Source organism: Oxyura jamaicensis, chromosome 4, assembly GCF_011077185.1.
Source record: "Oxyura jamaicensis isolate SHBP4307 breed ruddy duck chromosome 4, BPBGC_Ojam_1.0, whole genome shotgun sequence".
Lineage (NCBI taxonomy): Eukaryota > Metazoa > Chordata > Aves > Anseriformes > Anatidae > Oxyura > Oxyura jamaicensis.
Window position 1 is genome coordinate 22,482,442 of NC_048896.1, and position 26,551 is coordinate 22,508,992.

Consider the following 26,551-nt stretch of genomic DNA (forward strand, 5'->3'; position numbering starts at 1 on the left):
GAATGAGTCACTCTGGGTTCGGGTGCAGGAATTTGCTATCCCAAGTGTGTACCACGTGTACACAAAGCTACTAACAATAAATTCAGTATCTTGTGCATTATCTGTGGTGTCTCACCCCTTCAAAGCAGTGTTTGCTCACTTAAATTCTAGGCTTTTCCAATTTCAATGCTATCTACAATTTCTTTTTACCTACTTTAAGGGATAGCAGCAAGGTAACTACCACAGGGGGACTAAAGAGCAGGTAAAGGGAAAGTTGGAAGTTGCTCCCCTCTCTTTAGTGCTCTATGAAGGACAGTAAGAGGAGTTGGAGAACTTGGGTAGAGGTCTGTGGGGAAGTAGGAAAGGGGAATTTTTTGGTACCAACTCTAGCACCAAGCACATAATGAACCTCAACTCTGATGTGCTTTTTTAGTGCAGTTCCAGCCCATCTAGTGAATGGAAAATCCTCTCTGGGGCGTAAACCATTACCCCAATAAAATTTCTACAAAATGAAATACATTTGTCATATATAAATACATCACTCTTCTACAGATTACAAAACATACTGTGGCCCTAAAGACTTAAGTCTCCCAGTACAGAATAGACTAAATAAACTATGACATACTGCGTGCTTTACGATGAAACCACCACTGCTTTTTGAGCAACATGCAATTCCTTTTAACGGCAAAGATAGATGTAGCATGAATCACAAGAACTCTAAACTGTGTTTGGATCAGGCTTTCTTACAGGTGCAAAGTACTTTGACTTCATATCACCTTCATTTTGATCAAAAGCAAACCCAGTGAAATATGAGCTGTATTATACAACCACTCTTTCACGTGCACAACAGAGAGAGGAGAGGTGCACAGACATGGCCCTGAATCCTCTGTGTAGAAGTATTTTGTTTTAAAGATTTGTGACTCAAATGCCCCCAGATGCTGTATCAAGATAGGAAGCGGAGTTGCAGCCCTTAGGACTGACCACTGTTTTGTGGCCATGAAGTCACAGTGAGGGTCTCTGGTAGGAAGGTCAGAGATGCCTTAAAGCACTTCCCTGCTAGATCAGTGCAGTTGAGCTCTCACATCACACACGCCTTAGGAAAAAAAAAAAAAAACACACCTTAGCCCCCCCCCTCCAAGTCCCTAAAAAAGGATAATTTCACAGCTTTGTTTGATAGTGATTTGCATAGCAAGCCCATGGCCAGAGGACTGAAGAAATTAAGCCAGAAAACTTTTTTTTTTTTGGCATGTTACCTGGACTCTTTCATCTGGCACTGAACTAGCATGGTTGAGCCAGATTGTCAAAGACAGCAAGGAAAGGGGAAATGGTATTTCAAGTGCAGCCAGACATGAGGATTAAAAAATGCTCCTGTTTTGCTCTCAGTGAGCCATTGCTTAGCAGCAGCATGCCCTCACATGACATGCTGGGGGATGACAACATTCCTGACTTGTACACACAGACACAAGGCTCTCTCTGGGTTGGGGGCTCTGTTCTCACAGCATCCTGAGGCTGCTCGGTCACACCTTATGGCTACTCGATGTGAAATTCCCCAAGCAGTTCTCCCTGGCACAAGCTCAGGTCTGAGAGCTGGCAGATTTTTCTACAGGGAAGGCTCAGACTTTGTTTTAGTCGCAAGAGACTAAACACTATCAAGCTGCTTCCCCCTCTGACCTCCCAAGAACACAGGCAAGCGTCTTTTCTTCAAATTCCTCTTGAACAACCCCAGAGACACTGATCAGCTACAACAATTTTTTATGGTCACTGCTCTCTGCAGCTCAGCTCCTACAAGGGACTGGTCGAATACTGCTGGATGAGTTGCTTGTGACAGGGATTGCAAACAGACTCCGGGTTAATACTGGACGGGAGGGGCAGCTCATTTGCTGAACAGGCCTCACAGAAGATACCACCACAGTTCTTGCAGATGTTCTGAAACAGAGGAAGAGGAAAAAAAATTAAGGGATGCTAAAGACGCTTGGATTTTTTCTCATCCTTCAGTCAAATCAAATCCTCTACTGGATTAGAGAAAGATGCTCAAAATTGCGCTCTTGCCCCTTCTGCAGGCCAGAAGCTTTTTTTGTGCTTACAACATCAGAGAAGAGCAGGTGAGGACTTGTAGTGAAGTGGTACAAGTAATCGGTAATGAACCATTTAAGTTTTGACTCAGTCCAGTCACAACTTAGAGCTAGAGCATTTTGTCATGAGACACACATTATTATTTTATAGTCAGACAAAGATACAGCAATGACAAGTTTTACTTGAAAGCTCACTGCGTCAAATAACCTCGCTGTGCTCCCTAGCCTCCTCCCAAAAAAATTCTAAGGAAATATTTGGAACCATCTTTAAGCTGGTGTGGAGGTCAGAGCCTTGTGCCAGGAGCTGAAGACTCCTCCCTGCTCTGGTCTGTCCCCAGATCCCCACCAGAGCTCTCTGGTGCAGGTCTTGTTAGGAAAAATAGGGGAAAACACAGCAAAACGACACCTAGCTCGCCACTGAAGTACATGCAGCAGTACGGGCAGGGCACCTGCTGCACTGACAGCAGTTGGTATCAGTGCCTTGACTGCTGGCTACAAAGAAGGATAAAAAAGTGATGTTTGTGGAAAAAAAAAGGCAAGAGAAAAAGGTCTAGTGGCTGAAGTGGAGAAGTAACAAGTTTTAACACCTTCTTGTCACTTCTGATTGATCCCAGAGAAAATCATCTAGTTAAAAAGCAAATGCTGCAAAGGAGAAGGAAAAGCAAACCATGGAGCACAGAGCAAGCTGGAACCCTCAAGTGGCCACTGTCTAACAACTAAATCTTATGGGTCAAATAAACATCAGAAAAAGGTGAATTTCTTTGTCCCAGGTCACCAGTAGGAGATCTGTGCTACTTGAAGAGAGAAGTCAGAGGAAATGCACATTCACCACATGGCCAAGGTGACAATACCAGCCCTCAGTTACCTTTTTCTTGTTTCGGCTGCTTTCTTCCTGGCAGAGCTGGCAGATCTGGGCGTTTCCAGGTCCTGATGGCTGTTCCTAAACCCGTGATGAGAGCCAAGACATTCTGCTTTACTTGCCTGCTTTACTTGGGCCCTGTGGTAGGCCCCTGTGGCTGATCCTTATTTGAAAACACAGATAAGGATTTCACACTGTTGTGTTTTTAGCCCCTCTCAATTTACAACCCACCAGGCAGCCATGCTGGACCAATGTGCAGTTATCTGTAGGACAGCTGCCCTGGCTACACCACGGCTCTAGCCATGCTTTGCCAGGCACTCGGGAGAAAGAACGGGCTCTGGTCAATTTGACGTGCACAGAAGCAACCAACCAAAGAAAAAAACAGATGACCCTTCCCTCTAGCCTACATAGGAACTGGCAAAACCCTAACCCAGACCAGGGAGACTGCCATTTTCACAAATATTAAATTATCCTTTAATTGTTCATTTTAAAGACACCAACCTGGGAAAGGAACCATAAAAGAGGTTAATCTCGTTGTGCTGAGAAGGCAAAACTAGCCCACAAAGATGTAGCACTGACAACTAAAAGCCTTCCTACTGAGGTAAGCAGCACTTTTCCACTAGGGAACCAGACTGTTGCTACATGCTCTACAAACATAATCCTCACAAAGGCAAAAAACCCAAAGCACAAACTTCAGGGTATTTGTGCCAAGGAAAATATTGCAGTGACCCAGGAGCTCCCTCAGCACACTTGCTGTTCAGTATTTCAAAGCTAGAAAAGGAAACACCAACCTGCTCCTCCTGCGTGTCACTCTGCAACCTACGAGAGAAAAACATCATCACTTTGAGCTGGCACTTCAGTTGCTGCTACTGTTGAGAAAAACATAGAATCATAGAATATCCCGAGTTGGAAGGGACCCACAAGGATCATTGAGTCCAACTCCTGGCACCGCACAGGTCTACCCAAAACTTTAGACCATGTGACTCAGTGCACAGTCCAAATATTTCTTAAACTCTGACAGGCTTGGTGCAGTGACTAACATCTGGACAATCAGAGGATTCCTCCATCCTGTTGTTAACATCCCACCCACAGTGATTTCTGGTTTTGTTTCTTCAAAACCACACTGCCAATTCTGCTCACACGAGAGCTGAGGCATTCATAAACTTCATCAAACAAAGCAAAGAAGCAAAGAGGCAGCATGTCACTGGTGGTATAGAATAAACGTTAGACATGCAGCACGCTCCTGGCTAAATGGAAAAGCTTATAAAATGATTCCTGAAAAGCAGAAAGAAGGGAGCCCAAACATGGAAGAACAGTTTAGACAATATACACATAGTTCAAAATTAACTTTAAACTTGTTATTGCAAAATGATTGATCCCCCACATCTGTGAACAGGCAATGATAACATTATATTAAAAAGCCTTCCAGACAAATCAGCAGACCGATGCTCGTATTGCTAACGTGCTCAAGGTGAAACGGGCAAAAAGCGTCAGAGGCCTGGAAGGTTTTAATATCCAGTGAAGAAGATTTGAATAGAGCTTATGCTATTTTTAAGACAATACTTTTACAATCACCTTTATATTAGCATTCAGCGCACCGTGTCAGAGTGCTGTGTATTTCCACTCACTTTCAGAGAGCAGTTATTCAGAGAAAAGGCTGTTACCATCTCTGAGCAACATCCTTGTTACAGAGCTCTTCCCTATCAGTTTTAAAACGTACGTTTAAACCTAAAATCTTAACTTTCAAAGGCTAAACAAATCCTGTGACAACAATCCTCATTAATATTCTGTTTAGAAACATGCTACCTGAAGTACTTTTTTTTAAAAAAAAAAAATAAAAATAAAAATATGGCCACATTCTTGAATCACTTTTTTAAGTTCTTCTCAGACAGCTTCTATTTTCATCCAGAAGCCACTATTTATTAACTGCAGGTGTCACAGGTTCACCAACTCTTCTCCTGTCCCCCACCACCAAAAGATACCTTCTTTGGACACTAGCATCAGAGGTCCAGCTCTGTGCCGGATTTGGTTTATGAGGCTTCATTAAATACGAAACTAGGAAACACTGGATTTATAGAGAAACAAGTTCCAAGGAAAATAGGAGAGAGAGAGTGCTTTTCGCGTCCAGAAGCCTTTATGGCAAGCAGTAGAACCCACTTCTTCCCTTTGAAAGGAATTAGAAAAAGAGAAGGCAAAAATTAGATTTCTTTTCTACCGTACTTGTATGGCAGGACACTGTTTTCCTCTCTCAGAGGCTGTTTCAGTTTTGCATTTTCTTCCTGGATTTTGAGCTTCCCATCCTGCCAAAAGGAAACATTGACCTGTCAGTCAAACCATGTTAACAGCTCTCACTCCACATCTGCCACACTGCAAAAGGAGACTTTACACTGATATTTAGGGAACACTGATCTCACTGACCCACTCCTGACATGGAGGTGTGTTTGGACACTCGAAAACATACATTCACCAGTCCATTCACCAGTCTGCCCTGGGAGCAGTTCTGCATGCTTTTCTTCTGCTACAAACACAGTTATTTCACATTTTAGAGCTGGACTCTTAAATATGTCCAGTGGTCTCCTTTCACTAGAGGACGAGAAACTTTGGCCACTTTTTTTTTTTTTTTTTAATTCTTCTGTACAGCAGAGGTTGAAAAGGCAAATAGGCTCTACTGGCTTTTTGAGAACTAATCAGGGTGACAAATCTTCTCAACCAGTAAAGAAAAATCCTCTCCTACTCCCTGTCTGATAACTGGGTCATAGCCTGAGCCATATATGTACGGAACAACTCTTTGAAATGTGACTATGTCAGAATTCGCCTGCTCACTACGTAGCAAGTGCTGGCAGAATCACCCATGCATGCATGGCTCTCAAGTTGCAACCATCGTCACAGTGCAGCCCTTGAACTCCTGAAAATGCAAACTTCCATTAGACCGGGAACCACCTACAAGTTTCGTGGCAAAAGAAATCCATTCTGAAACATGTTTTTTTTTCCCGCCCTCCAAATTGGCCCATTTGCTCTTAGCAGCAGCACCCTACTGAGGCTTGCTGAGTAAAGGAGGCTAACCACACACCACCACCCGTTCTCACACCCAGTGACACGCTGGCACACAAGCAGTAAAGAAAAGCAGCAATTCTGCCTTCCAGATAGCTAGCCAACTTCTGCTTAGGAGATCAGCCTGCCCCATTTTGGCTTGTTGTTACTGGCCAGCAGCACTGCACTTGGATCTCAATTCTTTCTGTTGAATTATAGCTGTTCCACTAGAGCAACATGACATTTTGATAAATGAATCGTGATGCGTAAGTAACTTCGCAGGAATTGTGTGTAATATCAGTTAGGGGGAAAAAAAAAAAGGAAGCTTAAAGCAACCCTGGGAGCCCAGTGAAGGCAACTTTCAAGTGCAGCAACCCACATATGAATTTCAGAAACCACCTCTTTTTTCACAGTTCTCATATTTATGAGTTTTGCTCTCCAAAACAACTGCCAATTCCCAGCAAGAGAGCCCGTTTTGTTTTACAGAAAAACCTGTAGAGCAGATTTTCACTTTCAAAGGCAAATTACTTCTAAAAAGGGAGTTTCACTCGGGGACTATCAGTTTTACTCTGGAGATTAACATTGCATTTTACTTGAAAAAACACTGAATTCACTAATGCACAGCACTGAGAGAACACTGAAAGTGATTTGTGATGCCCTTAAAAGATAATTTTGTTTTCCAAGCTGTACTATTTTTCAGGAGAATTTCCCTTATTATGATGCAAAAAAGAGTGAGCAAGCTTGCTTCTCACTCCATGTAATGCATACAGCATCTCTCCTGCTGCATTACATTTGGTTTTCATAAACTATTGAAGGAAATCATAATCACTCTCAAGATTTTGTCAGGTACCCAGCCTGGAAGAGCAACTCTGTGTTCTGCAATTCAATGTAACGTGTAAAATCTTTCTTTTGAGTCTCAGCCAGGTGCAAGAAGTGTCCCAAAGCTTATCTTGTTGTGACACATTAACAATACTTATTTATTGCCTAATAAAGCTTCAGAAAAGAGAATGAGCATAATGAAACCTTACTTCAAATTTAAGCCAAGAGGAAAAAATAAGTCACGTTGCCTACCGGTTTTAACCAATTCTTTGGAACTTTTTTGTTTCCTTGGCTGCTTTGGTGATTCTGTGACCATCTGTCTCTTTCCCGCTTCAGTTCCAGTTCAAGGTGGCTCCTGTAACATCAAGGTGGAATTATGAATAAAGGCTATGGTTTTATAACACTCAACATCAAGAGCCGTTACATCATCAAAACTAATTAACTCTCTTTATCCTAAAGCAATTGAAGCCCAATTCTAGAGCTAAAAACCGCCTCTCAGTAAAAAGCTGTTTCACATGTGTGAAGCCACAAAAGGCCAGGATGGAGAATCTAAATGTTCTTCATGTAATTCTAGCACAAATTTACCGGAAATAAGCCTGTTGACTATGTCTGCAAGTCCTTAAAAAATACCAAGTTATTCATTCATTCTAGCACTGTTGATCAGTGCCCTCCCTGTTCAAGACATTCTTCAGCAGATGACCTGCTACATGACAGGCTGTGAAACCCAAGGCAGTATCCTCAACCACTTCTCAAAGCCATGCAGACATGACGGACAGACTCTTCCTCCCTCTGAGCTGTGGCAATCCTTCAAGCCCTTGTGTGGAGTCGAACAGGAGAAGCGAGCCCCTGGGCTGAAAGCAGGCCGTGTGTGCTGTTTTACAGCCCACAGTTATCTTGCTGGCCTGGCCTTATCAGTAACCACGGGGTGATGCACGCTCCCTCGAGACTGCTAAGCAGCCAGGAGCTGCTCTGTGCTGCAACCCCACCGAGGCTTTTGTGGCACCTCACGCGGATCGTGCTGCGGCACATCGAGCCAGAGGGAACAAAGGCGAGGCTGAGTGCAGCGCATTTGTATTTGGGAGGACAGCTGATCAGCGGGTCAAGGACAGATGAGCAAGCACATCTGAGGTCCCCGTTACAGCCTGAAGAAAAGCACAACTCCAAATCCAGCTGTGGGTCACACACCCGTTACTCTGGGGCACCAGAAAGCTCCACAACCATGGCCTGCCAGCACACAGCAGCAACAAAGCTCTGGGAAAGCACAGAAATGGGGACTGAAGCACCAGAAGTCCCATCTTCTGAAATCTTTACAAGTTAATTGGACAGTAATACAGTAGCTACATTGAACAACTCCTGCTCCAAAAGCAAAGGCTAGAAATTGAATAACGTACATCCTGGTAAACACATTGGCAGGATTTGTACTATAAAACACTCCTAATCCTCATTTCTGTTAAGAAAAAAAAGTCTGTTATTAACCTCACCAGTCTCAATGCTCAAACAGTGTTGTTTTTTTTTTTTTTTTTTTTTTTTTTTTTTAAATAACTTATTTGATTGCATCCTCATTAATTACAGCGTAATTACAAGGCCTAACTGAAATGAGCAAAGCTGGTGGAAACTGAGATCCAGAAATGAATCCTTATCCATGTGGACATTCAAAAACACACCACACGGGGGAAATCTTGCTTACAATTTGATTAACACAAAATTCCTCATTTCCTCTCAAAAGGACACAATTCAAGCAAGACTACCTGCTACCCTCACTTAAATCTATCAGTACAGCCTCCTGGTAAAGGAGGCACAATCATTTCCATACTGCCACCTCGATTTAGCATGAGCAATACTGTATTCAGAAAGGGGTGGATTGATACCGAAATAGACCAATTTGAAAACATCCTCCCCAGATGCTACGCTAATTCATTTAAACTGACTTTGTGTGAGGTGCATGTGTGAGGATATATTCCCTGCATATACCTAATATCATCACTGAACTCGCCCACGCACACCTGGGACTAGCACAAGTTTCTGATAAAAGCCATTTGCTGGCTTTTGCAGATGCCCCCCATTTGTGGGCAGCCTTGGAAACTTTTTGAAATAGGAAACAAAAGAGGCTGTGCCATGATAGGGAACAAAAAAATGCACTCAGCAGTGCTTCCACACCATTCACTCAGTGACCTTGCTGCAGAAGAGAGGAAGCGTCATGGCTGCAGATAGAAAGATGCTCTGCTATTTTAAGCTAAGAGGATTTCTGTTTTCCTCTTGTTGGTAAACTGATGACACTGCAGGGGGAAAGCTGACAGCTCTTGTTAAGTTTTCTGTATTTGGCTTCCAGCTTTTTAGTTGTCACCCAGCAAAACTGAGACCCCTGCCAGAGTGGTTCCAAAGAATGTTTATCAATATGATGATAGCCACTTTATATGAATATATATATAAATAAACGTGATGGCAGTGTTTCAACTAGAAAAATCATAGCACTTTGTCAGACTGACCGTCAAGATTGCTCCCCTTGCTCCTTAACTGGCTCCATGATGGCTCTAGGCAAAGATATCTTTGAACTACATCTCTGACTATGAGCAGCAGACAAATTGTTTGCTTTTCTTGTTTGCTTCAGGTTCCCCTCAGGTTCCAGGTTATGCTGCTACAAGTGAGAAGTCTGGTGTAATGCTACATTTTGGAGAGGTCTATGTGGCTGTCAGAGGCCTGACTGCACGTTGAAGCATACAACCAACTAACTCAAGCTCCCTAGAGCAGGCTAACCTACAACAGGATCTTGGTGCACATCAAAGATTGACCAAGCTTCCCAAACACGTTTTGTACTTTGCAGTGATCTCCATCCTCCTACCTCACTAGCACTGCCAGTTCCCAAAACTGGGTTCTGGGCAGATGCCCGAAGTGCGGAAAGCATCCATGGAAATTTCGGTATTCAAAAAGAATATACTGACATTTCATTTCCACCCAAGAGATGTTCTGCAGCCTGTTTCTGATATTTAATCATCCCAAAGATTTCTACTTTTGCTTGTGAGTTCTGCTGACCACTGTTTTTTTTTTTTTTTTTTTTTGCATTTCCTTCCAATCACATTTCTGACACTTTAACTTTAAAGATACCCATGTTATGTCTCACAAAGCTTTTCACCTCCCCACTGTTAATGTCACTTGGAATTGAAAACACCTCTTGTCTTTCTGCCTGCAGCCCCTTCCTCCTTTTAGAACTGCCCTGCCTGCTTTTGTCTAGAAACAGTAAGAACAGCCCAGAAAATGAATTAGAAAAGGATCTCTTCACCGCTGCCTGGAGAGCTCTTCCACTTCTAGCTGGAGGCTGTTGATTTTGTCCCCAAACTCCTGCTTGAAGAGACGGTTGTCCTGCTGGGCCAACTGGCGGTCCTTCTCTGCCTGTCGCAATCTGGATTTGAGCCACATGAACTTGTGATAAAAAACAAAAGCCATGGTGGGGAGGAAGACCGAGTTTAAACAACAAATTAAAAAAACCCAGTGAAAAGGTAAAGCCAAAAAAAGGGATGGTAAAAGCAATGGGAAGGAGGAAAATATTTTAAAGAAAAGCAAAATGTAGGTGAACCAGGCAGAAGCGCTCATTTTCAATTTTTTTTTTATTCTATTACTACAGTTTACAGCCATTAGATGAAAAACATAAAACATCACTTTTATCCAGATTCAAAGCAAACCTCAAGTACACAGAATTTTAAGTCAAATTTGATTTTAATCTATGTTACATCTCAGCTTTACGCACGTAACTGGAACTTGCAACATAGGTTAGCTACTATATTTGGAATTAGTGCATTTTGCTGGTTTCTTCCACAGACTGTCACACTGACTCAAGTGTCCAGGCATTAGTACACCAAAGCATCTCTGCTTTGGGCCTGACATCAGAAATTGCCAGATGCGTAATTCTGTCTGATTTTAACATTGTTGTGACAGCAAATCAAACCAGCCCAATCCCCTATTCCTAAGAAGAAATCTGAGGAGAGGCAGGGTGTTAATAGTTCCAACTCGCTACTCGGATACACCTTGATGAAAGCTTTCACCATTTTTTTGTCCCCCACAGGTAGTTAAAATGCATTTCTAGTAAAAGATTACTGAAGGTTAAGTTTATGCTGTCAAGCATGAGACTTGGGCATCGCTCAAAGATTGAGACCTGGTCTCCAAGTCTGCTTGTGTGCGGGAGTCCATTGAACAAGCTAAGCAGTGGTACACGCTTGTGCATAGAAGGACTAGGCTGAGCCTCACAGATTTTTAAATGCACCTAGTGAGAGTCAATAGGTATTTTTTCCCAGTGGTGTTTCAGTCACATCTGCCTCCTGCTGCCCCACGGAGCTCCATCTAACAGCACAAAGGGGGAACTGGCACCAAAGAATTTTTACAACCATCTCACCAGAGCAAAAAAAGCTTATTTGACTCAAACCTCCCAAACATTTTCTTGAGAGAAAAACATCTCTAGGAGCACTTATAAGGTAAAGGCTGTAAAGGGCCAGCATGTTGAACTTCTGTGGCCACAGAGAAGAGGATATTAATTTACAATAGTCCAAGGTACAGTTGCTTACAGTTTTGCACTAGGGTGTTACAATGACAATTATTTTTCCTATCCAGAGATGTTTCCAAGCTTTAGCTGTTCCTTCACTAGCAAATTCCATGTTTGTATTGAGCAACAGAAACTTAGAAGCAAATGAAAGAAATGTAACAGTAAAAGGCAACTCTTCCTTTTAAACCACTAACTACTCAGACAAGGAGTGGTCAAGTACCAAATTACCATTTCCACTCCCCACCACTGCACGTTTTTCTTTTTACTTTGTTTGTTTCAAACACTGGAGTATAAAGATCAGATTCTTTTTTTTTTTTTTTTTTGTAAAACATGTAACGTCCCTTTCTAGGGAGAGGAGAGACCTATCAAAAACACCTCTCCTCAGCTTCCTTCAGTAAGGAAGAACAGCAAGGTACGTCTAGAGGGATTCATGGCAGAGGTAGAAGGCAATGCAGAGATAAGGAGTTTTTCACTGAACTTACCACTCTATCATGTTACTCTAAGACACCTAGCTACTAATTCTGGACACATGAAGTTTAAAGGAATAAGGATAAGTCCCTACCCTCCCACCAAGTCACTAAGGCAAAATCGTTGCAAGCAGTCTTGGTTATGAGAGGGCTGGTCTTCACGGCGATGAGCTATCGAGTCTTTGACTTGGGGCTGAACCCACAGAACAGAAGTGAATGGGTAAACGGCTTGGGGTACGCACACAACTACTTTCAACAACTTCCAGGGATGCATTTTCTCCTCTACTTCACAAAAAGGGAAACACAGAAAACTAGTTGACTTTCCAGAGCTGGCCAACGCAACATTGGCTTGGCCAACGCACCTAGTATCCATACATGTTGAAGACTTGTGCTGCTGCATACGGCATGCATCACCGGGATGTACAGAGCCACATTCCTTACACTTTTCTGGTGTGTTTATTGGCCAACTCATTGGTACTTTTAACACAGTTTAAATGGCAAAGTTGGGGATTTTTATATCCGACTAAATCTCTGAAGAAAAACTCACTGATTTTAAAAACTCAGCAAATTCCAAATCAACTTTAGATGACAATTAACATTTTAACAGTTGATTTTTAGCAATTCTCAAGTTCTTCCCTCATAAATGAGTTCTGATGTCAGAGCTGTGAGGTGACCAGACAAAAACGTCTAATGATGCTTCTGGATCAGTTTGTTTGCTGCACTATTTAAGGTTTTTGCCTGTTTCACCAAATCCTTTTCACTGTATAAGTAAGTCAGAATGAGGATGAGGAGGAAATGGAAAAAAGATAAGAACAGCAAGAGAAAAAGAGCAAGTCAATTAGCTGAGAAGATACATTTTAAAATACAATTTTTCTACAAGCAAACTGACCTATGTCATTAATAGTCATAAGCTCTAAAAATAAGAACATTTAGTGCAATGAACTATTCATTGAGTAATTCTTGTACAATACATCTTGCCATGACCTGAGGTTTCCCCTGGTTTTGCTCAGAGCTAGCAGTCAAAGCAATTCACAGAGATCAAAATTCTGAACCTTTGGCCAAACAAGAAAAAAGGGGAAAAGGAGCACTGCTCCTTGCCATATCAACCCAACTTCACTGCTGAGGCACTCTTAATTACATGAGGGTTAATAACATGAAACCAACACAGCCATGAGGTTGGAGCTTGTCCTGGATTAAATGGATGTCATTCCTACAGGCTATCTCTATCAACCTTTAGTGACAATCAGGCTGCCCTATCATCTTCCGTGACATACTTTCATGTGAGATTTTTTTCAAGCCTGTTTTTCTCAGAAAGCATAAGAAACAGAGCATTTGTCAGTTCATGGTTCAAATTTGGGGGGGTGTGGTATTTTTCTTTATTATTTTTTTTTTCAAAACAGTACCAGAGAGATCTGGAATAACCAAGCATCTGTAAAACTGGTCTCTGCTGTATGTTTGTCCTCCCTGCTCCCATAGGAATAGTTATCAAAAGTCAAGCACTTCTTTAACTGTGTGACTGTACTATCAGATATATCAGCGCTATCAGAGATGTAACTGACTGCGTAACATACAAATATGCAGCTGACATAGATAAACAAAGCTGCTATGTTTATTACTGTTCTAGCAGTATATTTTTTAATGGAAGCCCTCCTAAATATGCAAAACACTTCTCCTAACAGTATCTCAAAAGTATTGCTGAGACTGAATCCTACTCGCTTCATGTAGAGCTATTTAGAGGTGACTAAGCACTGCATTTGGACTCTCACCTACTTCATTCATTTCAGTTTGACACTATCATTATAACGAACACAATCATAATAATTGTAAAAGTTTCATTTTTTACCTTTGTTCAAGCTGTTTAATGGTAGCAGCCATCTGATTTGTTTTTTCTTCCAAACGGCTGTTTAATTCACTCTTCTGTTTCACTCCCATATCTGAACTCTGGAAAAAATAGCAACATGCTTTCTGTAAGTACTGGTAAAACCAGAATAAGCCAGGACATACCATGTGGCAAATGAAATGAAAGAGGTAAGAACCCAAACAGAGAGAAGGTGCTCAAAAAACAAATGCCAGGTCAATCTCGTAAGGCCAAGCATCTTGCCCTACAGGTGCAGGCTATATCTGGGAACCCCACAGAAAGGCAATACCATAATCAGTTCTGCTTTCTGTATAATATGTAGTATATGTAGTGATGCAGCAGCTGCTAAGATCACTCAACTGCTGTGCACGGAATGATTGGCTCAAGAAGCACAGAAGCAAGACTTTGCTGTTCTAAAATTTATTTTATTGTTTATTTCTGAGCATTATGTGCTGCTCTTTGTCATTATGCAGTGATGTATGTAATGATACCATATACTTTCAAATATGAGATTGTATTGGAACAGAAGCTGTCATGGTTTAATTTTTACAGCACAAAAGCCAGAAGATGCTTTCCCCACTGTAACACACATTTTCCAAATCACTGCCAGTCTTTCTTCACAACAAACAGCATTTTCCTTTAACTCCCAACGTGGTCAATTGCTTAAAACAATACAGCTTTCTGTCTTGCCCCTCATCAGCTCACATCCTAAACTGAAAAAACATCACTGGGATTACAGAGCACATCCACAGGCTGGAAAGCAGTCTGAACCAAATCTCAGAATTCCTGCTGTTTAAATCTGTGGTTTGACCCCGGACAAAAAAAAGCCTGTGGGCTATAAAAGTGAGTATCTGCACCAACAAGAAAGCAAAACAAGGCATAAAGGGAAATCATCCCAGAGAACTGGCAAAGCTAAAAATCTGTTTTCTACCCTGCAAGGAAAGAAACCAACATGGAACTACTGAACACTGATCCATCATGCAAACACCTGAAAAACATGCTCAACTTAAGAGTGGTTCACTACTAAGATACCCACCCCCAGATCATAACTGCAGTGTGTGCACTTTTCTACGCTGGGGAAAATCCCATCCTTAACAATCGCAGGTAATGTTCTCTAGCGGACCCTTGTGAAGGTTACCTACATGAGGAAACATTCCTTTCACTTAAGACATTTTTTATTTTTTCAATCTTCTGTTGGTTTATACATTTGAAAGAGGCAAAAAGACTATCAGTGCATACGTCATTATAGAAATATCTTCCTTGAAGCCTCTTGCACAAATCAACTTTAACCTGAAGAATGCCAGCCCTAATGAAAGCAGCAAACAGAAAGAAATGTAGAAAAAAAAATATAGGTAGGGAGAAGGTTTAACGGGAGCAATACACAAGTATGGTATACTGCCTGTCACCCTTCCACACCCAGTACTTTTTAAACAAGGTGGGGTGTGGAAAAAAATGCCCTAAAAAAAACTTTTACCTGGAATTCGTTCCATTAGATTTAATGATTTTCCTACCTGCAGCTTGAAAGATAGTTCATGCTTTAGGGCCCTGAGATCATCCAGTTGCTGTCTGAGTGCCACCAGAGCATCTTGCTTCTCGCAGACATCTTTCTCCAGCATCTTCATGGCTAACTCCATTTCCTGTCTCATCCCAATCTGGACTTCCAGCTCCTTTTCCACATCCTGAAACACACAGCTCAGTCAGCACTACTCGCCAGCTTTCTTCACCATCAGTGAAGTAACCACCCCTTAACTGGTGCTCTTGGCAATGGAGTCACAACCCCGAAGTGCGCTGCATTGCCACAGCATCTCAGTTACAAATCTGACACATCAGAAACAATTAAGGACAACAAATATGCTATTTTAAACCAATATTAAAGCAATGTAAACAGCATTACTAGCAAAGAGTCAGAAAGCACTACCTGAGTCCATCCTTTTGATGGAGGGGACTAGTGAAAAAGCTGGCAGACTTCATTTCCTTAAAAGGTTCTGCTCGGGCATTTTATTTTGCACCAGCTAAACACAAGGTACTGAGTTACAGTTCAGATAGTGGCAATATCCTTACCTGCAAGGGGGATGTGTCAGACCTAGAAAAGCAACTGCACTGCTCATTTTGAGAAAGAGACCTTGAACTGATAAGTAGTCACAAAATCAACATTAATTCTGACAAGACTGTCTCAGATCAGGGTGAGGTAGGCAGGCAGAAATGACAGGAAGCCCCTGACCAAACATGTTGAACAGTGATCATCTAGTATGGAGTAATTATGTGAAAAAGCCATTTGTAGTGAGCTTCAACCTCACGCTGTCCTTACCAGCCGCAGCTGAGTCTCTTCCTTTAACTGTTTTCGTGCCTCAGTCAGTGCATGTCCATCTGCAGTTCTGTCTTTAGTGACCTAAGGAAGAAACCCAATTAACTTGTCATTATATACATTAGTAATCCTCACATTGGGTGATCATTTGCTTTTCCCACTTTAAAAACAAATTCTGCTGGTATCAAAACTCAGCAGCTCTACTCAGTTAATGCAGCATGCAGCTTACATGAAGTGACTGTTTCCCCATTTCCCCAAGCTGCTCAGTGCAATTCAATGAATATTAATAAAATGGACAAACTGTCTATTTTCAGATCTTATACTACGTATGGTTAAAGTCTCAGACAAATATCTGATGGGGTTTAAAACCCGTAACAGATTCTGTCATAGTTACTAGTACTTCCAACAAATCAAAGAAAAGATGATAGAGTATTTCAACATCCTTTCCTGCTCCTTTATTTCTGAAAAGCGTAGTATTTCAGGCCAAAAAAGTAGAACTCCTACTTTCAAATTTTTTGCCACCCCTTAATTAAATCATCCTTCTTCCTGTCCCTTCTGACACCTCCAACCAGCAAGCCACGAGCATGCTGTGTTAGCTTTCAGCTCTGCACATGCTCACTGTTTCATCAGCTACTGCCAGGCAGGATTTACTGTGGCCAGGGTCCATCTGTTACCCTCTGCAGAAGGCCCACCTGGAGTTACTCTTACTTATTACAGATTTCTGTGAGATACATAAGGAAATTAAATGTCTTCAAAACACCTACTCTGCATGAGATTTGGGCTGGAACTGCCCAAAGGGTTCCAGAATCATCTACACATACCAACCTTACGATTGGACTCCAAGATGTAAGAACTTTCTTCTTTAACCCGCTCCATCTCTTCCTGCAGTGTAATAATCCTGTTGTTTGCAACAGCAAGCTGTTAACAAAACAGAACAACAGTAAATACATCAAACACACACTTGGCAGGTTTTTTTCCCCTCTAGATAGATTTCCTGTATTAATTTGTTTATATTGCAAGTGAGAAAAATAAATAGTTGAAGTGACAAAAGACAGTTCAACCCCTGTCATGCAAGACCATCTGAAAGAGTATCGGTTAGCCAACAATGGAAGTCTGTCACACTGGTAACTAAAGCAGACTTTACAAACCATTTCTGTTCATGTCTTTCAGTAAAATTATTCAGTTCTAAGGGTCACTACCTGCTAGACTCTACAAAACACATGGTTAGCACAACTCATTGTAAATCCTCACTCCATTCCTCTTTGACAGGCATAACAAAAATAAAAACGTGAACAAAAAAATAGCTTTAAAAAAAAAAACACAAACAGAACTTCAGCACTGGAAATAAAGAACCAGAGAAGTAGTACTTGCGTGGATTTGCTATAGCTTTGCTAGTTTGGATACATTGCTACTCAGAGCATTTGAAGTGCAAGATTTAAACATGCATTTCAGATGCTCCGAGTCTTTAAGCATTTGGGCAGGAGAAGCGCTACTAAAAGTGCTCCTCATTACAGGAGGAAGACTTAACTGGGAACTGAGGGTCAGCAGCACACACTACCCTTACGAGACAAGACATTGCCTCAGAATAATTCCCCATAAAGACATCCCTGCAGGCTAACAGACTACTTTGAGTGTGTGGTCAAAGTCCAAAACAACTTCAGAAAACTCCTTCTGGCTTGGTAAATTGTAACTTCCATAAGCCTTGCACGCAAGAAAAGATCAGTTACATTCCAAGAGAGACTTCACTAAGAGACAAGCAAGTTACTAAAACTCAACATATACTTGAGTCATTATTGTAATTAATTTCATGGGTACCATGCTTAATGGACACAGTATTCATACACTGCAGGTACGAAATCAAAAGCCATATAATATATTAGCACTAAGAATTGAAGCCTACTGTAGACCACCTTTTCAAAATTAAAAAGGGTTAAAAGTTGTCATTTTTAACTGTGAAAGTTAATTCTAACTCTGAGACTGGATACACTAAGTTCCACTACTAAAGCTTCTCATCATTTGGCATACGTCCATTAGAGAAGGTGTTCAAGAATCAGACACACAGACCTCTGATGAGGGTGAACAAGCAAGAAAGACTTCTATTTCATATTTGTACTGCCAGGGCACTGAGATGTCCTAACCAAAGTCATTGTGCTGAGCTAAGTGACATGCTGACAGAGACACTGTAAAACCTTTAGGATGAGAATTACTTTCACCCATTTGTCAGGGGAATTGACCCATGATAATTTTATTACATATATTCCATTATCAGTAAACTGCAAAACCAATTTCAAGACACAGATTACACCTACAACTCACGTGCGAACCACCTTCCATGCTCAGATTGAACAATGTTTTATTCAGAAAGACTTGATTTCTTACAAATAATGACAGGCTAGAAGAAAAGTTATTGCCATGTTTCAAATAATACCTTAACATAGTAGTAAACTTTTGCATCTGTCAAAAATAAACAGAAGTTTATGAAGTTTTTCATACCATCTTGATGCCTCAAACCATGTCAGCTGTATGGCATTTGAAACCACATCCATTGTGCAGTTTATTGTTCTAAGACATTTTCCAAAAATTAGAAAGCACTCAAGACTTCAGAAGGAAAAAGCGGATTCAAGTAGGTTTTGATTTTTAACATAAACATTTAGCTGTTTTCTACATCATATTTAGTTAGCAGCAACAGTCAGCGTAATTCATTGGCAGCTCAGTTATTCCAGTTCCATTATTAAACCAACATCATTACTTACACCACAACTCTGAAAATAAATCCTTCCTTACTGTTTCTACACTTAATTCCATAAGGCCAAAACATCAGATGCTTCCCTATTACACTTACCTCCTCGGTCAGCTTAGTGTTGGATTTTTCTAAGGCATCCACTTTTGCCTGTAGGTTGTTCACTGTAGCACTGTTGAAAAGAAGAAAGCCTATGTTAATTCCTTCTTTTTTAGTAGTCTCATTTCTATTGTGCTATACTATATAATAAAGAATAAATACATCATGTATTACCTTAAATGTCTGTTGAGTTCTTCTACATAGTTCTTCTGGTCCAAAATAGCAGTTATTTGACCATCTCTGGAAAAAAAAAAAAATAAAAAAAAATTATTCAGCTCAGCCAGAGCATAGTTTTTTCAAATCTAAAGCCAATGACTGTGTGGCATGTTTGTGGAGGTCCCAAGCCTCCAGAAGGACTTCACCATGCCAAAAAATGACGAGGCAGAGAAGAGCCAACCCCAAGTCATTCAGCCTACTTTTGCCATGCACATATCCAGTATGCTACCCACCCTGATCACCCCACGTGGGCTTCAGCCCCGGCTCCACACTCCACAGCAGGATGGAGGCAAACCATCATTCTGAATGCTTACATGGACAGAAAGACAAGCTGAAGAGGAAATAGCACAGTTTCTCTTTGATCCTAAACCTCAATATTTGTATTAATAGACCTAAGAGACACCATTAAAGGTCTAAGAGGAAATGTGGCCAACTGTTATGTTCAACTGGACAACATTCAGGCATTTTGTGATGCATGAAACTGAAGGATTAAGGCAGAAAATGTTTTAGTGGGTACAATAATTTAAAAAACGGCTTTGCACTACTTTTATATTAGACAAGAGTTATCTTGCCAAAATTCACTCAAGGAAAGACATCAACAAATGTGCTTTTTGCATGCATTTCCAGCAGGAAATCCTAACTAAAGAAGAGATCTAGAAGTGAAACTACAGATAAAATAAAGGCAATCAAAACACCAGACCCTGAGGTACCATAATTAAATATGTACTTGAATTCAAAATGGCAGAACCTCTTAAACAGGAAGAAAGAGTCTCAAAAGTCTCAGAAAACCACAAGGCTGGATCTGTGTGTCAGTGTACCCACACTATTTTTCAAGATCTTGCTCTGAAAGTTGCATAGCTACATTTGTGTAAACTGGCACAAGTATTCAGAACTATTACACTTAGGATCAGTTCCAAGTGGAGAATTTATTTAGGGATGCTATGGTGCCAAAAATCAACCGCTGCACAACTGTTAAAGGCTACTAAGCTGCTTACCAAAAAGGTTTTCAAGAATGGCAGACCTAACTCAGCAAAAGGTCACTTTTAAGGTATTTTCATCATCTTAAATTGCCAGTTAATAAAGAACACACAGAATTCCTGTGACGCCTTCGCTTCCGCTGCCACCTCCCAGTACTTCCAGTGTCTTATTTATACATTGTTTTTTCATAGAGGAGCAATTCACTCTTAGTAATGTTTTAGTGAAAAATTTAAGAGCTTGCAGGGCAACTTGAAATACTTGAAAAGTCATCAAGAGATGACTCGACAACTTATCTTGAAAACTCGAAAAGTTATCAGGAGATGACAAGCAGGACTCTCATGCTTGTGCTTACCCTTCATTGCCTTTTGTGCTGTTCCCATCTTTCAAATACATTGAGAAATCAATAACTCCGACCTAGGGAAAAAAAATGCATTTTACATTAAATGTTTCTCTTAAGAAGAAACACTGTTCAGAGGTATGGAAGTTCAGGGTCGTTCAGTTAGAACATCAGCACATGTTGTATTCTAACAAAGATTCATTATACCAGTAATCTAGCCAAAATGAAGGAAAACATATCCTCATTTAAGCAAGAATATGCTAGCAGAAACAGCAAGTTAGCAAGCAAGTCTTAGCAGGTAAGGACAAACATTATCATCACTAGAACTATACATACATAGCTTATGCAAGCTGTAAGGTAAGTGCATGTGGGCCTTTCTTTTTTGTTTAATGGCTACATTGATCTAGTCATATGGCATGAGTGAATTACACTTCTCCCCCCCCTTTTTGGGAAAGTCCATCCCAGCATTCTCCTTTATCTTCTTCTACATTTCACACCACAGCAATTCAAATACAGACTGCATGAAAGCATAACAAAAAGGAAACCAAAATCTTGAATCTCTGATCTCAGTGCTGTGAGCTAACTGATGAACACTATAATGGTAGCAAGCTTGTATTAGTCTTAAATTACTTATACAAAAAGATTTGAATCTCAGATAAACAAAGCCCTCTACAACAGAGAATTGGTCCAATTTAAATGAGCAGAAAAAACATTAACAGAACACCCAGTACCTGTGAATCCAGGTCTTCTCCTTTCATGCAGAAGTTTGCATCAATGACATTCAAACCTACTAGCAGGCCAGCAATGATCGCACCTTCTTCTTCCATCATTAGTGCATTAGGCTCATAAAATTCACTGCAGGATGGACAGCAGGAGAAAACAAGTGTTGCTTTTTTAAAAATTCAACCAGAACAAGGTCAACTAGAATGGCTTTTCTGGCATTTCATACAGTAATAAAACACAAGCTCAGGCTTAATAAAAAACAGGCAATAACACAAACTACACAGAAGTGTAGTCCTATCAATAAACTGATGCTCTGACGAAACATCTCCCAGCACAGGACATTATGGGGTGAGGCAAAGACCCAGTAAGTAGGAGATCTGGGCTCTCAGCTGTTAGAAGGTGATGCAAAGTAATCATGAAAGTTGAGCAATATCATAGCACAGTGAAGATTCAAGACTGAGGCTTAATGTTTTACAAATAGCATACTTTTACTGCTCCTTTAATTACTTCTCTAACATAAGATACCACCACATTTTCCCGTGGACAACAGAAAGTTCCCCTTTCCAGCCCCAAGTCAGCTATGGATTTGCATGGTCAGACAACAACAACAACAACAAAACTATTTGCTTAAGTAAAGAAACATTAACACGTTTAGTAAAACCTACTACTTAACATAATCATAGCAGTTCAAATCTGTGGACTTGCAATTAGCCTAAAAACTAACTGCTGTTTTACACATGGGGAAGTAGACAGAGAGAAGCGAAATGACTTATTTTGAGTCAGATGCTGATGAAGTGACAAGGTCAGAAACAAGTCCAGGGCCAAGATCTCACAGATGAGAATGTTGCATTCCATCTATACAAATATTTCACCCAAGTCACCTCTTTAGAAAGAAAATTTTTGTTTATTTTAACAGGCAGACACTTGAGACAATAAGGGTGGCAAAACGGCAGCTCCTGAATAAAGAAAGAATATTAAGCATTTGTATTCCTTCAAAGGAAGCTCTACATTTCACAAACATTACCATCACATCAGGAAGAGTACATACACCTTTACCTTTTGGGTGTAAAAGATCTTACAAAAATCTTACAATAGGGCAGAAGGGAACCTTATCTAATCTGAGAGAGAGAGTTCACCACTCACCTGAGAAGATCCTTTCTGTTAATCAAGGCTTTCATGTATTCTGAAAGCTTCTTCTGCATTAGAGCCAGGCGAAGCCAAGCTCTTCCTCTACCCACAGGTGTCCTACAAAGGCAAGAAACAAAACAGTTATGCACAAACTACAATACACATTCACAGACAGCTTTAACAACAATCCCATTGTGTCTGAAGTTTCTGCACCTCAAAGATACAGCTGCCATCGATGACAAGAGGGATATACAAGGTATTTCAGCATGAATAGTTACAGACAAGTTTATCATATAATCATAGAATGGTTTGGGTTGGAAGGGGCCTTTATAGAGATCACATAGTGCAAGTAATTATGTAAACAATTATCTGAAGAATTATCACTGCTTCTCTCCTAATTCTGTATTTGTTACTCTATTAACAATATTTTTCTGACTTCACTGATGCTGGATGGTACTACACAGAAGGTGATCTACTGAAGCAGATGAACTCTAGTCAAATATAGTTTTGTATACAGCAAATCAGAAGAACACGTGTATATTCAGCTCAACACCGATGCCCAAGCATCACTTCTTCAGGTAGGTGTTAAGCCTGCTGAGAATCCACAAAGACAACAAAAATCACAAATTCACCACTGTTCTCTTCAAGTATTTTGCTCACGAACGCACTCACAGGATGCAATAGTGTATAGTCACAGCCCTTCCCCCACATTTCCCCTGACAATCTGAAGCACACAGCTTTAAAAATACGAGAACTGATATGCTGCATCCCAGCTCTGGCTCCTCCACCCAGGCATATTGGCCAGGAGCCAGTATCAGATGCTCTAAAGGAAGGTGTTAAATCCCCCCATGTTGAGCAGTACCCTGATCAGAAGGAAATTTCTTTTCAGTCTCCAGCAGTCAGCTGTCTCACAGCAAGCAGCACGCGGAGCACTTTATTTTCTAATCTTAACCAGTATAAGTAGCAATTGCCCATGGAAGTCATCTTCATTATTTCCTGTTGTGGTCTTGACCTCACTAACGCACGACGGTTCATAACCCAAGGGTTAGTATGTATATAAGACTGTGTTTTAGAGACCTCTTCCAACTCTGTCCTTTATTTTATGTCATGTTGCAGCTTTCTGTTACAACAGGAAAAGGTAACAGGAGCTCTGGCATGACACTCCTAGCACTCCATGCTGATCTTGTAAGCTGTTCCAGGCAGAATCCTGCACAGTCCTCCAGTACAAGCACCTGTCCACATATACTTTGCTAGTTACTAGCCCAAGAGAAGCTGTTATTGAATCTATTCACCCTTTCTTTGAGCAAGGAAGATCTGATTCCTAGTCACGACACTCATACAAAAGTTTACTCAAACCTGTTAGCTATTTTCTAGACTGAAAGCCTTCACACTAACAATTGTTTTTAAGCAATGGAATAAGCAAACCTGAATGTGATGTCTGAAATGACTGCAATTTTTAAGAGCAATATATCCTCAAAAAGGTTTCTTTAGCATATGCTAGCATCTTCTCCACCTCTGTGAGCCTTCCTTTTACACAAACTTTACAAGTTCATCTGAATCTCTTTAAAAAGAAAAATGACCTCTATCACTCTCCTTCCAATTCCCTTCCTCTACAGTCAGGGAGTCAGTATAGACTGACACATTCCTAAGACACACTGCTCACCATAAATGAGCGACAAACAATGTACTATTGTCCAGAAGATCCCTTGAGCTTAATATAAGAAATAACATATCATTTCCTCTTTCTGTAGTTCCTTAATTAAGGAAAAAAAAAAAAGACTGCAGAACCATTTGTATCAACATACATGGCAGACAGATTCCTGATTATGTTTGTCCCCCCCTCTCTTCTTCAGGATCCTTCTTACAATTAAAAAAAACATTATTTGTGCAGTAAAAGACTATACTTACTTCAGACCTGGGAGATCCTTAACACTTGCTGTAATTTCTGCAGCTTCAGGAACAAGTTTTTCTACTAGTTCTAGAGGTCCCCAAAATGACTTATTTTGCCCAAGAAAAGTCTTTTTGGCTAGAAAATGAAAAGGTATAAAATTAGTCCATTAAGCCTCTGTTGATTATCGGCATTCTCAAACAAGGTCAGAAGCAAATGAACAGTTTACAGAAAGATTCTACTGGGCCTACTACTGGGCAAGTACAACAGATTACTTTTTATGCTCAAGTGTGGCAATTACTGGCATCATTCAAATAACGCAACAGGAGCTTGAGATGGATGCCAGAAATAATTTTATACATCTTAGATACTGCAAAACAACACCCAGTGATAACCAACAACTGAGATTCACTGCTAGTGGCAAAGGTTGCTCTCACTGTTCAAGTTACACACTGCGTGCACAGTAGTTTTCCCTCACTGTCCATCATGGAGGAGAATTGCATCACTTTGAATCCACTCTTTTGCCACAGCTTCCAGGGGCTTCTCTGCACATCCTTTCCTCCTTCAGGAAAGGTTTCTAATAACCCTTACTTGAAAACTGGAAATTAATTTGCTTCTTCCATAATTTTACTGCTACTTTGCAGCAGCTGTAAGGAAACTGAGAACTCAGTTAACTTAAAACCTGCAGTAGGGACACCAGCACACAGATAAAGCTGAGTATGAACACTTCGCCCTTGCACAACATTACCTTACCCAGCACAGGAATCGCTTTATCAGTGCATAATGCTGAACTCAACTACTAAAGCCGCACCACAGGATGTATGTACAGGTGCTGAGAGGGAGTTTAATACCCCCTGCTTTTCATCCCAAGCTACTATCAAGCAAGGGCAGCAAATCAAGAGAAGCAGCATGATACTGGGCAGTTGAAGTTGTGACTCCATGTTGTAAATATAAATATATGCTCTACCTGCCATTTTAAAAAGCAGCATACACGACAGTAGCTGCACACAGCCCAAATCCTTAATTTTGAGAGAGGTGAGAAACAATCTCAGCACCACATCTCCACTTCCAGCAAGAGGACCATTGCCCCTCTGAACCGTGAAGACATGCAAAAAAAAAAAAAGTGGAGTCGTGATCTGGCTGAGGAGCCAATTTTATTCCTGATGACTTAGTCATATTTGAGTCACGTCTGCAACGCTGTTATAACAAGTGACAAGCAACATCAACAACTGAACTTTTAACCTGCGGTATTGCATCTTCAGCAGACATTTTCTTCTTTCTGTCAAGTCACCTGTGATCATAACAGAGGCTCTCTCTAGCCTGCTGCTGAATTCCAAACCAGACCCTAAAACAAGATTGCTTTCTCGCTCCTATGCTGTGACCAACAGCCCAGGAGGACTCCTCTCAAGGAAGGTTACCTTTCAAGCCATGTTTAAGGCAATGTTCCATCACAACGAAGAACTGCTGAAGAGGTGCATAGTCAGAGTCCAGCGTCCTGCCCAGATTAAGTGCAGATTCGATCAACCCCTTGATACTCAGTTTTGCCATGTTCATCAGGTTCATGCGTTCATTAGCCATGAGATAATTAGGATCTACAGAAAATAGAAGAAAAATACTGTTGAGTAACAGGAGTTATTTTTAGTACAATAAGATATCCCTTCTCCCTCTTTTTGTACCCCAGCTTGAAGATGTTTTTAATGGCAGTAACAGTTTGACAAGAGGTGCTCTCTGCAGGTCTTTTCTTGAGAAAAATCAAAATTAACTAGCACTTTATGATGAAAGCCATACTGACGTGGGAGTAGGTGATATATTAAGGGCTTCCTCAATACTTTCACTACAAAATACTTAATTTTTCAAGAAATCACAGATTGAAGGCAGATGATAATATTGTGCTTTCCATCCTGACGAGGTGTTACTGAATGTTACGGCTGTCACTTGCTCTAGCTCCAATCCCCAGCTACATCCATCAGCTACAATCCAGTAAGAACTCTGCAGCGGTGATTTTTTCTGCAATCTACAGCCAACCATGAATCCTCTCACACTTAATCCAGTGTTCCTCTATATCAAGTTTTGCATCTTTCATGACTTTTTTTTTTTTTTAATTTTAATTTGGGTGTAACAGAGATAATTCACCTTGCCTACAGGCCTCCTGCCCCCTGACCTGTCTCTGGCACAGCACAACATGCCATTGCCAACACAAAATGACTCTCTTCCCAAACACCTTCCTTTCCAGCAGCTCCATCCTTGTAAGGCCCATTTATTCTAGGGTGCTGTAGACATCTACAGACCTTTGAACCGATTTACCACCACCATCACCAGTGAGTTTATTACACCTAGCAGAAAAAAGGTGACCACAGAGCATCTAAGCCTGGATGCATACCCAGTGCTTAGATATGTCATCCACTGTACTAACAAAACATGCTTGTGCTCAGCAAGCAATTAAAACAAGTAAATACCCGAGGCTGAAATCCTTGAAGGATTTCAAGAAGAACTGTGTTTCTGTTGCAGAGAACGCAGAGGAA

At 40.9% G+C, this 26,551-nt stretch overlaps 1 protein-coding gene across 9 annotated transcripts in view; it reads right to left on the reverse strand.

The window, feature by feature from the left end:
• Positions 1–187: 187 nt before the first annotated feature.
• Positions 188–26,551, reverse strand: part of RUFY3 (RUN and FYVE domain containing 3) — a 54,553-nt gene continuing 28,189 nt past the window's right edge. For 6 of the 9 annotated variants that reach the window (XM_035325292.1, XM_035325291.1, XM_035325293.1 and 3 more), the window contains 17 exons: positions 25,448–25,621; positions 24,050–24,167; positions 22,157–22,258; positions 21,022–21,145; positions 20,306–20,367; positions 18,934–18,999; positions 18,763–18,832; positions 16,746–16,838; positions 15,924–16,004; positions 15,127–15,294; positions 13,601–13,698; positions 10,037–10,156; positions 7,012–7,114; positions 5,131–5,210; positions 3,702–3,729; positions 2,917–2,991; positions 188–1,905 (listed from right to left, as the gene is read on the reverse strand). In XM_035325292.1, the coding sequence (XP_035181183.1) occupies positions 1,762–1,905; positions 2,917–2,991; positions 3,702–3,729; positions 5,131–5,210; positions 7,012–7,114; positions 10,037–10,156; positions 13,601–13,698; positions 15,127–15,294; positions 15,924–16,004; positions 16,746–16,838; positions 18,763–18,832; positions 18,934–18,999; positions 20,306–20,367; positions 21,022–21,145; positions 22,157–22,258; positions 24,050–24,167; positions 25,448–25,621 (1,706 nt within the window). In that variant the 3' untranslated portion in view covers positions 188–1,761. Of the gene's footprint in view, positions 1,906–2,916; positions 2,992–3,701; positions 3,730–5,130; positions 5,211–7,011; positions 7,115–10,036; positions 10,157–10,343; positions 12,518–13,600; positions 13,699–15,126; positions 15,295–15,923; positions 16,005–16,745; positions 16,839–18,762; positions 18,833–18,933; positions 19,000–20,305; positions 20,368–21,021; positions 21,146–22,156; positions 22,259–24,049; positions 24,168–25,447; positions 25,622–26,551 lie in introns of those variants that run through there. The other 3 variants (XM_035325297.1, XM_035325299.1, XM_035325300.1) reach the window with 1 other exon arrangement.